Consider the following 15,425-nt stretch of genomic DNA (forward strand, 5'->3'; position numbering starts at 1 on the left):
CACCCACCTGGTTGAGTCAGGTAGCCTAAGCAATGCTTTAATATACTCATTTTGAATGCGAAGAGGGGTTGCTTTAATGCAATGCATTTTGAAGGAGAGAGAGAGAGAGAGAGAGAGAGAGAGAGGGTGAGAAAGTAGTGAAACAATTAAAGAAAATATTAAACCTCTCTTTTGTGCAAGGATTCTTGAAATGCGTGTCACATAAAATCATGTCAGGTCTGGTAGGAGCTTTGGTAATTGTGAAAAAAAGTGATAGTATAGATATCATCACATGGAATAGGCAGGCCAAAAAAGGGATACAAGGGTATTCTGATAGTTTTTAAAAATTTAAGATGTTTTATTTGGAATTTCCCAAAATTTAAAGGCATTTTGGTAATTTTGCCTACGCCAGATTTTGAAAACATTACCGAGCATTCTGTCCAGGCGGCCTCGGCTCTGTTTCAGTTGGCTATCATCTCGCACGGACGAGCTTGCTGAAACCCGGTCGTCTCTCCTCATGTCCATCGGCAAGATGGGGCCTTTCGACGAGGTAATACTTCTTCTTCTTCTTCTTCTTCTCTGGATTCATTCCTTCTTTGCATTCAGACGTTGCATATTTGATGCCTCTACAGGACGAGTTCGATTTCGGGGGAGATGAAGGAGAGGACACAAAACCTGCAGGTTCTTGTCCCCTCCATCTTGTCAAGTCTGAGTAGAGACTAAGTAGAAGTTCCTTTGATTGGAAGCAGCTTGTCAAGCATTTACTTAAAATAACAGTACAAATTTCAATACTCAATTGCCATAATTTGAACGTAAATTTGAAGCATTAATGCTGTATGAAGCCTCAACTTGTATGCATGGTTAACTCTTGGCAAGTTGCTGCATTCGTCAAGGCTTTCCTGTCGTGTTTGTCCAAGATATCCGGTGTTTCATGGACCGACGATTTGTTTTCAAAGAGGCCATGGGCAATAACATTTGCGGTATCGGGAATACTGCTGATAAGTCGATACTGCTAAGTTTTGTGTAGTCAGTATAAGGTAGACGTCATTGGGTAACATTAGAGATAAAAATGTGTTCCTCGATTGTTATTGTTTTGCATATAGAGTGGTCCATCATGTACGCACGTTCCATAGGATATATTGGGTGAGAGAACAGATATGAGAGTAGCATGTGAGAGTTCTTTAGTAACTCAGTGTCCTTATTGTCAAAGTTGCAGCATTGTGGAAGCAGATGCACAGGGTGAGGCAAAGTGTGAAATGAGAGAGAGAGAGAGAGAGAGAGAGAGAGAGAGAGAGAGAGAGAGAGAGAGAGAGAGAGAGAGAGAGAGAGAGATATATATTTGGAGATTTGCTTCCAATGTGTGGACCTCCATGACTTGCCAACAGGTGCCAATCTATTATTGGGTCTTGGGCAAGATGCTTTATTTGTCTACTTTGCAGTCAAATCATCCCTACCTCTTCCATTTTCTTAGATGGATAGTTCTATGGCACATTTTGCACACCCATAATGCCTTCATTTTTGATTTGACCTTGGGTATTTATGGTCATGTGGCCCGTGTTTGAGGATTATTGCGTTGGCAGATCTCTTCGATGGTTTTAGTGGACCTGGTCCTCTCTAACAAGGGTGCTGCTTGGCTGGATATTGTTTGCTCTACTTCTATTGTGCCGCCTACATGATATTACCCTTTTGGCTTGACATGTGATTGTTGGGCTTTTGAGGGTTTTGTTTATTTTATTGGCTAGAAGGCTTGATGTAAATACTTTCATTTAATTTATGCTTCTTCTTCTTCTTCTTCTTCTTTTATATGCATGTATGTGTGTGTGTGTGGGGGGACACACGAGAGAGAGAGAGAGAGAGAGAGAGAGAGAGAGAGAGAGAGAGAGAATCTTACCGAGCGGAGCGATGGCGGGAGCGAGACTGGAAGCCTATTGTCTGCCCATCCTTTCTGCGCCCGTTTGGCCCGTCGCCTGACCCGTCCATGCCAGTTGCCGCCGTTGCCTGTCCCGTCCGCGCTAGTTGCCGTCGCTTGTCCCGTCTGCGCCAGTCGCCACTGTCGTCGGACCCGTCTGCGCCCGTCCTCGCCTGTTCGTGCCCGTTCGCGTCCGTTCAGACCCACCCGCCCTGGTCCGCGTCTGTTCGCGCCCATCCGCCCTGGTTCGTGCCTCGTCTGAACCTTGCTCAACGTCGACCTGATCATCTGCGAGTCCCTGCGCGCACAACTGTGCTGTTTTCCCTGTCCGGCGGTCCCTGCGTCTGTATGATGACCTGCCCCGCGATTCCCTGTGTCGGTGCGCCCGCCTGGCCCCTCGTCTGACCCGCCCTGCTGAACCCACCCGGTTGAATCCGCCCTGCTGAACTTGTGGCGTCGGCTGACTTGCCCTCCGTACCTGAGATGTCGGCTGACTTGTGACTTGGTTGACCTGCCCTGCGGACCTAGGACGTCGCCCTTGGCTGCGCGCCTTGACAGAGAGAGGAGCGAGTATGGCTGGCCTGGATATGGCTTTTATCGACCAGACGGTGGTTGCCCTTGGTCCTGATTCTGATACAGAGGAGCCGGAGGATATGGTTCCTTGCACGGAGGAGATGCCTTTTGGTTCTGACCTGCTGCCTGCGGGCAAACGATCCAAGCATAGTTTCGACGAGATAATGGGTCCTCCGGAACGTTCCTATGCGCAGGTTACCTCTGATTTTGTGGATTCCCAGGAGATTGATTGGGAGCATTTGCTGGAATTTGCCAATACTCTGCTTGGCGATTATGTCCAACATAATCATGAAGCTTTTTCTGACTCGGGAACGGATGAAGTGCTGGAAGCCACGGTGGACCCGAAATCAATCTTGCGGTCTTTTTCGATGTTTTATGACCGTGCAGTTATACTCTTTTTCACTGGCAGGATCCCAGTGCTTTCCCATATCCGCCAGTGGCTGCACCATTTATTACAAGGGGAATGTGTTGAGGAGATCTTTCTTGGACCCCGTGGCTTTTATGAGGTGCTGCTGAAATCAGAGACACATCGGGCTGACCTCTTGTCCAAGTTGCCATTGTTCTTTGATCGCCGCTTAGTCCATGTTGTGCCATGGCGCCCTATGGCAGACTTTCAGCGCCTGCTTCAACGTGAACGCCCAGTGTGGGTTGAAGTGGAAAATTGTTCGGCGGTCTATTGGCCATTATTAAAGGATGCGATGGCAGTTGTGGGAATGGTGCTGGTTCCCCCAAGCCTAAGGGCTATGAATCGAAACCGTTTATGCATGTTATGGGACACGGCCAGGAAAAGGCCTGCGTGGCTTCGTCTCAATCGCTTTGGCATGCATCCTTTGCACTTTCGCTTGAAATGGGCAACTTTGCAGGACACTGCTTTTCGTGTGGAAAATTGGGGCATTTTATGGTCGAATGCCCAGAGAGACAACCATCTTCAGATGATGCGCATGTTGTGCTACCTAAGGATGACATGGTGCTTGATGCTCCGGCACAGGAGGCCCCCCAGCCACCTAATGTTGTGGATAAAGGTAAACAACAGGTCCTGAGTTCTGCTTCAATGTGAATGCCCAGTGTGGGTTGAAGTGGAAAATCGTCCGGCGGTCTATTGGCCATTGTTAAAGGATGCGATGGCAGTTGTGGGAACGGTGCTGGTTCCCCCAAGCCTAAGGGCTATGAATCGAAACGGTTTATGCATGTTATGGGACATGGCCAGGAAAAGGCCTGCGTGGCTTCGTCTCAATTGCTCTGGCATGCATCCTTTGCACTTTCGCTTGAAATGGGGCAACTTTGCAGGACACTGCTTTTCGTGTGGAAAATTGGGGCATTTTATGGCCGAATGCCCAGAGAAAGAACCGTCTTCAGATGATGCGCATGTTGTGCTACCTAAGGATGACATGGTGCTTAATGCTCCGGCACAGGAGGCCCCCCCGCCACCTAATGTTGTGGATAAAGGTAAACAACAGGTCCTGGGTTTGGATTCCTGTAGCAATGATTGGCTCGAGGCACGTCCCAAAAAAGGTAAAAAGTTGGATGCAGGCCTGGTGGATTTTGGGCCTAATGTTTCACAGGATTCCGTGCGCACGTATATGCGCAGGAAAGAAATGTTCTCTTCACAGCATGCTGCGCGTACTATGGTTCCTTTTGCCCCCTGTAATTAGTCTACAAGGAAAGTCTATATAGACGGTCCAAAGGGCCCACCTGCTAAGTTGGTGTTTGATACTAGAGGTAATGTGATTACATCGTGGGATTGTTGTTATCCCTGTTCCACTCCCAAGGCAGTGGATATTCCATCTACCTCTAAAGCGGGCCACCAGAATTCATTTGCAGTGTTAGCTGATTTTCTGGATGAAGGTGTCCTGGACGCTCTCGCGGAAAAGGTGAAATCGAGGCAACAGGTGCCTCTTTCCTGATTCTCTTTTTTGAAGATATATGAAGATAGCCACGTAGAATGTGCGAGGCATTTGTTCTCGTCATAAGCAACATGCCATGTGGACTGTCTTGCATGAGAACCAGTGGGATGTCTTGTGTGCGGTTGAGTACAAGAGTCACGGGGAAGCAGGAAAAGTTGTGGATTGCCATGGGTTTCGCCTGTTTTATGTAGGGACACATGCTATGCACTATTTGGGCGTGCTTATGATTGTCCATGAGAAATACCAGCCTGTTCTTATTAAAAATGATGTACAGGGCCGCTTTGTGGTAATCGAAGTTTTATTTGAAGGAGAGATTTTATGGTTGCTGGGCCTCTATGCTCCGAATGACCCTGCATCCCGACGGGATCTTTGGAAGACTTTGCAGAGCTCCATGTCCCTTGGCAGAAGGGGTTTTTTGATGGGGGATTTCAATATGTGTATTGACTCTTCTCAGTCCACTTCAGGGCATTCGGTAATGGATGCTCCGGAAAGTCGGGTATGGAATGCCTTTGCTCTTCACGTACTTAAGCAAGATCTCTGGTCTTGGCTCCACCCTTCTTCTTCAGGGTTTACTTTTCATTCCGCACAATATGCAACTACCTGGTCGCGGTTGGACCGAATGTATATCATGCAGGGGGATGATTTTCTTCCCGAGATGTTGGAAATGAAAGTCTTGCAGCAATATGCCTTGTCGGACCATTTCCCTCTCCAGCTTGACATGCTTGGACAACCTATTGTACCTTTTATGCAGTTGCTGGATAGACTCCCTTTACGTTTCAACTCGTCTTATTTGAAGCATCCAATCTTTCAGGGCTATATGCAGCAATTGATCGAGAGGTTTTTATTGGACTTCGCCTCTGAGGGCTTGGCTTCCTTTGCACGGCTGCTCTCTAATGTGCAGCGGGTTGCTCGGCAGTACGGGATCCATCATGCCTCTATTTGTCGGCGGCGTCGACACGCAGAGGAGGACTTACTGGCTTTGATCCGTTCGCTGCTGGTGGACACCCCAAATGATGAATTTCTACTGTCACTGGCGATGCGTTTGGCTGATCTTATTCAAGTATTTCAGTTGAAATCTTATCAGCAGGCCAAACTGCACAACTTGACTGACACATTGCAAGATAGTGCTTGTCAGACTCATAAGTTCTTTCGCACCTTGCATGCTTCTCCTGCTCGAGAAAATATGACTAGACTCCAGGATTCAGAAGGTCGCATGGTCACTGATCCGCAGACCATTGTCAATATGTGCAGAAATTATTTTATGGATCTTTTTGGTTCTTCTCCGTCGCCTTCTAACCAGGTTACACATGCACGCTCGGTCTTCTATGATCTGGTCCGCCAGCAGGTTCCACTTGATATGCAAACTACTTTGGAGGCAGATATTTGCGAGGAGGAGGTTATGGATGTTTTGTTACACCTGCCTAAGGATAAAAATCCTGGTTGGGATGGTCTCACGAATGAATTCTTTGAGAGCTCGGCCACCCAGCTGGTAAAGCCATTGGCGGCTATGTTTCAGCAGGTTTGGGAAACAAGGGTCATGCCTTCCTCATGGAAAGAAGGCCTTATCAAACTGCTTCCAAAGGTCCCTTCACCGTCGATGTTGCAACACTGGAGACCAATTTCTTTGATGGGCTCGATGTATAAAATCTTTTCCAAAGTGCTGGCGAATTGACTTCACAAGCACCTTCTCTTCAATATGGTTTCATTAAGGGCCGCAACATTCTGCATAATATTTTAAATGTGTAAATGGCTATTGACTATGCGAGGCACTCCAGTCAGGAAGTGGTATTGATTCAATTGGATCTGGAAAAGGCTTTTGACTATTTAGACTGGTCTTTCATTGCAGAACTTATGTCTGCCATGGGTTTTGGTACTCGGATGTCCCGATTGATCTACACTATTAGCACTGCGGCTTCTTCACGCGTTATGCTCAATGGTGGGGTTACAGAGCCATTTGTCCTTGCACGCTCGGTGAGACAGGGTTGCCCTTTGAGTCCTCTCTTCTTTGCCCTGGAGTCTCACCTGGTTCTTTCAATGTTATCTTCAATGGTGGCTTCTGCGTAGTTGGCTGGATTGTCTCTTCCTTTGGGACAGCACTTCATTAGCCAATCTTTGGCTGATGATAGCTTTATGATTTTGCGTGCGGACAAGGATAACATTCGCAAGGCATTAGATGTTTGGACGCTCTTTGGTCATGCTTCTGGTCTTCGCATCAATGCCTTCAAATCAGCCATTCTCAGTTGCACGGAGTCTGATTTACAGTCATTGGGCTGGTAGGGTCAGGTTGTTTCCCGTGGCTCCATTGTTAGGCATCTTGGATACCCATTGGGGGTTGATGTTTGGCCAAAGGAACTACTGGAGTGGATTTCACAGAAACTGGTAGCTAAGTTTATGTATTGGAAGTTGCAAGCGTGGCCATTCGATGTCCGCCTCAAAGTAGCTCAGACAATTATGTTGCCAATGCTCACATATTTTTTGCCATTGCTGCCATGGACTCCTACTACTTTGAAGGCTCTCACTCGCCCCATTCGTTTCATGTTATGGAAGAAAGATTCATTGCACGCAAGTATTTCGTGGATTTCATGGTCACATACATGTATCCCCAAACGCTTGGGTGGTGGAGCTATTTTGGATGCTGAAACTCATATGCTGGCTCTTCGTTGGTCTCTTTTTCGTGCGATGTGTGTGGATCACCACCCGTGGACCATTATAGCTCGTTATTTTCTTGAGGACAACGGGCTTTGGCATGGTAATACACGTCTTCGGTGCTCCTGGTGGCATGTCCTTAATGCAGACTCTCGATTTTCCAGTCCCTCCTCCTCTCTGTTATTGCATTTGGTCGGCTCCTGGAAAGTGGTGCTCCAAAAGGCGCGTTGGCATCATGAGCTCAGACCAAGATTTAATCGCATGGCTTGCTTGGGTATGACTTCAGTTGCGGATGCCACCCTTGCCACTCGTAATGTCTTCTCATCCTTTCGTACTGCGAGGAGACTGTTTAGGATCCCGCGCGGATACCGTGATTTATGGGAACAGCTTTTGTTGGTGCTTTGGGGCAGGCAACCCTTTCCTGCCTTGGCGGTGGATCGTCCTTGGCAGAACTGGGACCTTGTAGGCCGGTTGAGTCTCGAAAAGGCCTCTGCTAATCAGGTGTATCATCTTCTCATTAAAGATCATCAATGGCTGGGTGTGAAAGCTAATACTGTTTGGGGATTGCGGAAATCTCAGTCATGGTGGAAGGCAATTGTGATGGAGGGCTGGTTGAATAAGACACCTTTCAAATGCAAGGTCTTTTTTTGGCGGGTGATGATTGGTGGTCTTTCTCTTGCTTCGGCCCTTTCCAAGTGGAGAATCTCGAACGGCAATCGTTTCTTCTGTACCACTACTGTGGAATTGGCCCGACATCGGTTTATTTCTTGCCCGCTCGCCAAGAATATCTGGTCACTCTTGTCACAAGTTTGGCGCGCAGTGGTGGGGTCCTCGCTAACCCCTTTTGATTGGGTTTTTGTGCGCCCAAAATACCCCACACCGCCACAGTTGCATATGAAGATCTTATTCCACTTTTTCAGATATTGGGGATGCTGGCACATTTGGACCACGCGGAATGCCTTTCTTTTTGATTCGGCCTCTAATGTACCGAGACACATTGCCGGCTTAAAGGTCTCTTGCATTGGCAGATAGATCTCGTTCGGCACTCGGACTTGCTCCCTCGGGAGGACTTGCTTCCCTGGCATAGGGCAATTTCCTCTGGGTCTTTGCCATGACTTGTGGAACTTTTTCGTGGCTTAGTTCTAGGATTTTACACACGTTGGCCTAGGGCCCTTGTGTATCTTGTAATCATGTAAACTTGTATCTTTTTTTCTTAATTAATACAATTACCTTTTACGAAAAGAGAGAGAGAGAGAGAGAGAGAGAGAGAGAGAGAGAGAGAGAAAGAAAGTTATATTAACGTCTTCTAAAGACCAAAACTGGCCTATGAGACAAACTGTGATATAACTGATGAGGTCCAGCTATCCAAAATAAAAGTGCTGAATGAAAAGCTAAAAACTGGAAACTGAAAATACGGTGCTGTGAGTGTGATAAGTGTCGTGTATGTGTATGTGCGTATGTAGCTTTGGTACTCCAGATAATGGCTACAAAAGGGGAACAAATGTCGGCTGTGATAGGGGAACAATTGTCGGCTGTGATAAAGTGGTGCGATGTGTATATGTAACAGATGCAGGGAGATATACTATCCTGGGATGTAGTAGCAGTCGTCGAAGTCGCTAATAGCAAGTGATCCCTCCTGGATGCAGGATGTGGTACATCGGCGGTGGAGAAAGAGCAAACTGGAGATGTGAGATCCAATGTGTCGAGTGTCGTCGGATCTCAGTCTACTGTCGATGTAGATCAAGAATCCTCTGGATCTCCTGTCGGTGTGGCTGTGGGGTCCGAAACCCACGGATCCTCGTGCGGCGTCGGGTACGCTGGTCCTCAGCCTGCTGTAGTGTGAGCCCGGAGGTCTGGCTGGAGGTTGGTACATACAATGATGGTGTGTTTCTCATCTGGAACGAGAAAAAAGATGAAAAACATGCCTATAAGACTGAAAAGGAAATGAAATAGTGTCCCATAAAAGGGAAACATGTCAGTGATCTGAAAGTGAGAGTAGAGAAAGGAAAACTCTCCATCAATGATATGTCTGTTCTCTAGGGAGGTGTATCTCTCCATCAATGATATGTCTGTTCTCTATAGAGAGAGAGAGAGAGAGAGAGAGAGAGAGAGAGAGAGAGAGAGAGAGAGAGATTTTTTGTCGGACCCGGTTCTCCCTAACATGGTTGCTACTTGGTTGGATATTGTTTGCTCTCCTTCTATTGTGCCACCTACATGAGATATGTGTGCTATTTGGTATCCATCCTTTGAAGACACAAGATTTCCATTCTTTCTTGCTCATCCTCTTTATAGAGATGTTTCCATGGCTTCCAAAAAATTGGTTTTTCTCCTTCTTAATTTCCCATATAATTCTTTCACACTAGCAATTTCTACAATTGTTGCTATTGTTACCATTGCTGCTCTTGCTCTTCATTCGTGCAAGAATATTATTCCACTTAGCATCTACCTGTTAGAGATCATAGCCTGTTTGGTGGGCAGGCAGGCCTGCACAGTCGGACCAGCAGGCTGCTGCACAGTCGGACTGTGCAGTCGGACTGCCACGTGGCAGTCCGACTTATTCCAGGCTGCGCCCTATTTCTGGCGCCCCATTTCAGGCAGTTTTTTGGCTATATATTGCCGACGTTTCCAGCAGTCTACCCATTCTTCTCTGTCGCAGATTACAGACCGGTGCCGTGCAGATTTCTGTCTCTGTTCACAGATTTCAGACAGCAGACAGTGCAGACTGCAGCAGACTTCGAGGTGGACAGCAGGTCGCATCGTCGAGGTGGAGACACGCAGTCCAGCGCACTGCGCCCGTGTATATCTTTGTATTCAGCATTCTTTATACAGTAGATCTTCATTGTACACTGTCTCTTTCTCTCCCTTCTCTCTCTGCGTTCTCTCTCTCTCAGTCCTACGCTTCCGCGCCGCTGCACTCTGACATGGTATCAGAGCAGTGTTTGAGGGCTGACTGAGCGCAGAATCAACCTGAAGAGGAGTTTCCATCGCGACACAAATTTGCGTTTTTTGCGTTTAAGGGCAGACAGGAGGGCTGCGCCTTGGAACAAGGTTGAAACGAGTATGGGCGCACAGGAAAGGAGTATAGGTGGTGGATTTGCTGCTGTTTACTGCTGTTTGACGCGGAGGAAGTTTGAGTTTTCAACCTAAAAGTGCAGGTTTTGCTTTTTCATCGCCTCCGGCGGGTGAAGAAGCTTCGGGACGCGGAAGAGCCTTAGCAGGCTGAGTTTACCCAGTCAGAGGGGGCTGCTTTTGCGTTTGAGAAGGCATTGCAGGTGAAGATGTCTATAGAGATGGACTTGGAGTTCCAGGCGATTATGGACCGGAAGGTGCCTGTCCTACCGGCTCTTCCTACAGATCAGAAGCTCGACGGCGACAACTACTGCATTTGGCGCGTTATGATGTTGGCCATTCTTGAGTCCTATGATTTGGCGGAGTTGGTCCAGGAAGATATTGACCGGCCTTCGGTAAGAGATGAGTCCAAACTCTCTTCCGATGCTCGTGCGGAGTTGGCCAGGGCCCAGTCTCATTGGGACAAATTGAATGGCAGGATTCGATCCTTTCTCTTTCTATCATGCACTACAGCCGTGATCGCTCACATCGAGCACTTGACGGTGGCTTGTGAGATATGGCTGGAGCTTGATCAAATGTACAATCGGATGACCCTGATGAAGAGGGTTTCTTTGGAGGTACAGATGCGGACCTTGTCCGTCAATAAGTCTTCTTTGCTAAGGGAACACATTAACAAGCTAAGGCAGCTACAGATGCAGGTTCAGAATGCGGGGAAGCCGATTTCCTCCGAAGACATGGCGATCACACTCTTGTCCCAGTTGCCGCCACGATTCGGTACATTTTACTCTGCCCTTATTGCTTCGGGGCGAGAGTCTACTCTTCGGTGGGAAGAGTTGGTTCCTATGGTCTTGGACCAAGAGGAACAGTTAAAGGGACATAATGCTTCCAAGACGGAGGTGTTGACAGGTCAAGCCTCTCAGAAGAAGGGGAAGGACCAAAAGAAGAAGAAGGGGGATAACAAGTCCAAGAAGGACAAGGAGAAGGACAAGGACAAAGACTCCACATGCCATATTTGTGGAAAGACTGGCCATTGGAAGAAGGATTGCCCTGACAAAGACTCGAAGGACACCAAGAAGAAGGAAACCAAGGATTCTGGAGCGGTGGCTGCACCCTCATCAGCTGCATTTCTACATTTAGTTGTCATTGAGGACGCTTCACCGAATGCTTCTGATGCTGCGATGGCGGCTCCCCAATCTTGAGAGTGGATTATTGATAGTGGTGCCTCACGGCACATGACTCCTTCATCAGATGGTGTTGCCCAGCTGCGACCTTCGCGTGGGCAGGTTCTCATTGGAGACAGCTCTTCAGTTTCTATTGCAGGTCGGGGTAAGATGCAGCTTATTCCGGATGGACGAGGTGGCACCCATACCTCAGAGGTTTTGCATGTACCAGGATTAGGGTACCATCTCCTTTCAGTTCATAAGATTTGCTCCCTTGGTCTTTTGGTGGAATTTGACAGTTCTACTGTGCGAGTCCTTGATCGTGAATCGAGGAAGGTTCTATCATCTGGATATGAGGAGAACGGCATTTACAAATTGAAGTCTTCCACTGCCCTCTCTTCTCTTCTTCTTACCTCACAGTCATAGTCTGAGTTATGGCATGCTCGGTTTGGTCACCTGAACTATGACTATCTTCGGAAGGCGTCACGTGGACAGCTTGTTCGAGGGTTGCCGGATATAGTGGTGAGCCAGCAGCCATGTGTCTCCTGCATACGGGGGAAGCAACATAGAGATGCCATTCCCCACACCGCTTCGCGGCGGTCTACTTCACCGATGGAGTTAGTATCTACGGATCTATGTGGCCCTATGCGGAATGAGTCCCTGCGTGGGAGCTCGTACTTCATGCTGATCGTGGATGACTACAGTAGGATGACATGGGCCTACTTTTTGGCACTAAAGTCAGAAGCTTTCTCGCACTTCAAGGATTGGCTTCTCTTTGAGGAGAACCGATCAGGCCGGAAGTTGAAGACCTTGTGATCCGACAAGGGAGGTGAATTTGTGTCTAATGAATTTGCTCGGTTTTGTGCAGATAGAGGAATTCACCAGGAGTTTGCCAATACCAATACTCCTCAAGAAAATGGTATTCTAGAACGGAAGAACCGCAGTGTGATCGAGATGACGCACACCATGATGGAGCACCGACAGACCCCTCAGGTTCTATGGGCCGAGGCTGTGGCTACTGCAGTCCACATCCTTAATCGATCCCCTACTTCGGCCGTGGAAGGGATGACTCCATTTGAGGCTTATTTTGGGACGAAGCCAGATGTTTCTTACTTTCGAGTCTTTGGGTGTGATGCCTATGTTCACATTCCCAAGGCTCACCGTGATAAATTTGAAGCGGCTTCCCGCAAACAGGTATTTGTTGGCTACAGCTCCCAGTCCCAAGGCTACCGACTGTATGATCCCGTCAAGCGGGATGTATATACTAGCCGTGATGTGCGGTTTGTGGAGGTTCCGGCTTCTTCAACGGGTGATGAGCATCCCGTTCTTGGAGATCCAGGGGAGAGTTTGGCTCCTTCTACAGTTCCACTGGAGCCTGTGCCTTTTGATTATGATTCTGTTTCTGACACAGAGTCTACTGTTCCACCGGACCCTTCTGAGGAGTTCCCACCGGTGGACATTCCAGAGTCTTCTACTGATGGAGAACGACGAGGGGAGGTTCGGCCTCCTCCTCGCTGGGCCTGTGACACACTCCGTGATTCAGGGATCGAGGGGGTTCTTGAGGAGTAGGGACCGCAGGATGGTCCGCGGCGGTCACGGAGGCACCAGGCGCATTCTTCGGAGCTTGTTTGCTCCAATTATTGTTTGATGTCCCGTGTTATGCAGGATCGAGAGCCCACCTCCGTGAAGGAGGCTTTACAGTCCGCCCCATGGAAGAAAGCTATGGAAGCTGAGTTGGAGGCTATTGAGAGGAATGGCACTTGGTCACTTATGCCACGCCCCTCGAAGAAGAAGGTGATTGGAGTCAAGTGGGTCTTCAAGACCAAATATCTCAGTGATGGTACTTTGGATAAGCACAAGGCTCGCCTTGTTGCTAAGGGTTTTGCCCAGCGCCCAGGGATTGACTTTCATGACACCTTTGCCCCCACCGCTCGTATGGCAACCATTAGAGCTGTTCTTGCTATGGCTGGCCATAGGAGATGGCCTGTTTATCAGTTGGATGTGAAGTCGGCCTTCCTGAATGGTGATTTGAAGGAGGAGATCTACGTTGAGCAGCCTCCTGGCTTTGGTTCTTCAGATGGGAAAGTCTACAGGTTGAAGAAGGCCCTGTATGGTCTCAAGCAGGCCCTGCGAACTTGGAACGAGAAGATTGATTCGTTTCTCCAGACTCAGTTGGGATATCGGCGGTTCAAGGCCGATCCGCAGCTGTATGTTCACACTTCCGCGGATGGTTGTGTGTACAAACATGTTGATGATTTGATTGTCACAGGTGATGATGCACAGCAGGTCCAGGAGACAAAGTCAGCTTTACATCGGACGTTCGAGATGACGGATTTGGGGCTACTCCATTTCTTTTTAGGCCATGAGATTTATCAGTCTCAGAGGGGGATCTTTCTCTCCCAACAGAGATATGTACAGGAGCTCTTGGTGTCTTTTGAGATGGAAGATTGTCGGGCCCTCTCTACTCCTATGGATCCGAACTGGAAGGCCACTTCCCATTCAGCTTCTCCTTTGGCGGATGCGTCGCGCTATCGACAGTTGATAGGGTCCTTGATTTGGCTTCTCAACACGAGGGTTGATCTATGTTTTGCTGTTGGGCTCTTGGCAAGGTTCATGAGTGAACCTAAGACGGTGCATTGGCAGGCTGCTCAGAGGATACTTCAGTATCTAAGGGGGACGTCTGATTTGGGGATTCATTACCCCGCAGGGACAGATGGGTCAGATCTTGTACTTGCAGGTTGGAGCGACTCGGATTGGGCCGGTGACGTGGACCACAGGTGGTCTACAACAGGTTACTGCTTTACTTTGGGTGCAGGTGTTATTTCATGGAGTAGCAAGAAGCAGCCCACGGTAGCCCTTTCGTCTACTGAGGCGGAGTATCGGGCCGCGTCTTCCACCACATGCGAGGTTGTGTGGCTTCGGAGATTGTTGGAGGAGCTTGGGTGCCCCCAGACTCGTCCTACATTGCTGCGATGTGACAATGAGAGTTGCATTGCCTTGGCGAGGAACCCTGTTTTTCATGCCCGGACGAAGCACATTGAGATCCAGTACCACTTCATCCGAGAAAAGCTTCTGGATGAGACCATCACTGTGGAGTATTGCAAGATGGAGGACAATCTTGCGGATCTGTTTACAAAGGCGCTTCCTCAGGCTCTCCTTCGGCAACATTCCAGATCCCTCAGGCTTTTGCCCTGCCCAGGCTCTGAGAGGGGGTGTTAGAGATCATAGCCTGTTTGGTGTGCAGGCAGGCCTGCACAATCGGACCAGCAGGCTGCTGCACAGTCGGACTGTGCAGTCGGACTGCCACGTGGCAGTCCGACTGCCTGCAGCCGACTTATTCCAGGCTGTGCCCTATTTCTGGCGCCCCATTTCAGGCAGTTTTTCGGCTATATATTGCCGACGTTTCCAGCAGTCTGCCCATTCTTCTCTGTCGCAGATTACAGACCGGTGCCGTGCAGATTTCTGTCTCTGTTCACAGATTTCAGACAGCAGACAGTGCAGACTGCAGCAGACTTCGAGGTGGACAGCAGGTCGCATCGTCGAGGTGGAGACACGCAGTCCAGCACACTGCGCCCGTGTATATCTTTGTATTCAGCATTCTTTATACAGCAGATCTTCATTGTACACTGTCTCTTTCTCTCCCTTCTCTCTCTGCGTTCTCTCTCTCTCAGTCCTACGCTTCCGCACCGCTGCACTCTGACACTACCTTCATTAAAACGTGAAATGCCCTAAGCGAAATAGCTGACTGAAATGTGATTATTAAATGAAAAAGAGACTTTTCCTCTCTCCTTTGGAAAGTAGGCATGTTGTTGAATGAGTACTTGATGACTAAAACAATGAAGGAGAAGCTGCTTATAAATAGGCCAAAATAAATGCAACAAAGTCTAGTCAGCCAGCATAAATATCTACCATAAATGCAGCTAACCAGCCTAAATGTCATTGTCTCAAAAATGAAATGCACACTATCTATGGGTTTTAGCACCCATAATAAACACTTTGGCACTGATGGTATGTGAGATTGCTAGCGCTCTTTCTCAGATCATGGGTGACTAGTCCAAGATAATATCCAATGATAAAGAACTCATCATAGTATATACAACAATGACAATTAGATAGGACCATGGATACCCCAGCATCGGGTGGTCAAGCCACCACCAAGGTGCCTTGGGGAGACATTGATGTTGA

At 48.4% G+C, this 15,425-nt stretch overlaps 1 protein-coding gene across 5 annotated transcripts in view; it reads left to right on the forward strand.

The window, feature by feature from the left end:
• Positions 1-391: 391 nt before the first annotated feature.
• The window catches only part of FIP37 (FKBP12 interacting protein 37), a 206,356-nt gene continuing 191,322 nt past the window's right edge, over positions 392-15,425 (forward strand). For all 5 annotated transcript variants that reach the window (XM_087693729.1, XM_087693724.1, XM_087693740.1 and 2 more), the window contains exons 1-2: positions 392-529; positions 612-660. In XM_087693729.1, the coding sequence (XP_087549855.1) occupies positions 497-529; positions 612-660 (82 nt within the window). In that variant the 5' untranslated portion in view covers positions 392-496. The remainder of the gene's footprint in view (positions 530-611; positions 661-15,425) is intronic.

The sequence above is a fragment of the Lygodium microphyllum genome, chromosome 2, assembly GCF_053477565.2.
Source record: "Lygodium microphyllum isolate KBCC chromosome 2, Lygodium_microphyllum_v1.1.10, whole genome shotgun sequence".
Classification (NCBI taxonomy): Eukaryota; Viridiplantae; Streptophyta; class Polypodiopsida; order Schizaeales; family Lygodiaceae; genus Lygodium; species Lygodium microphyllum.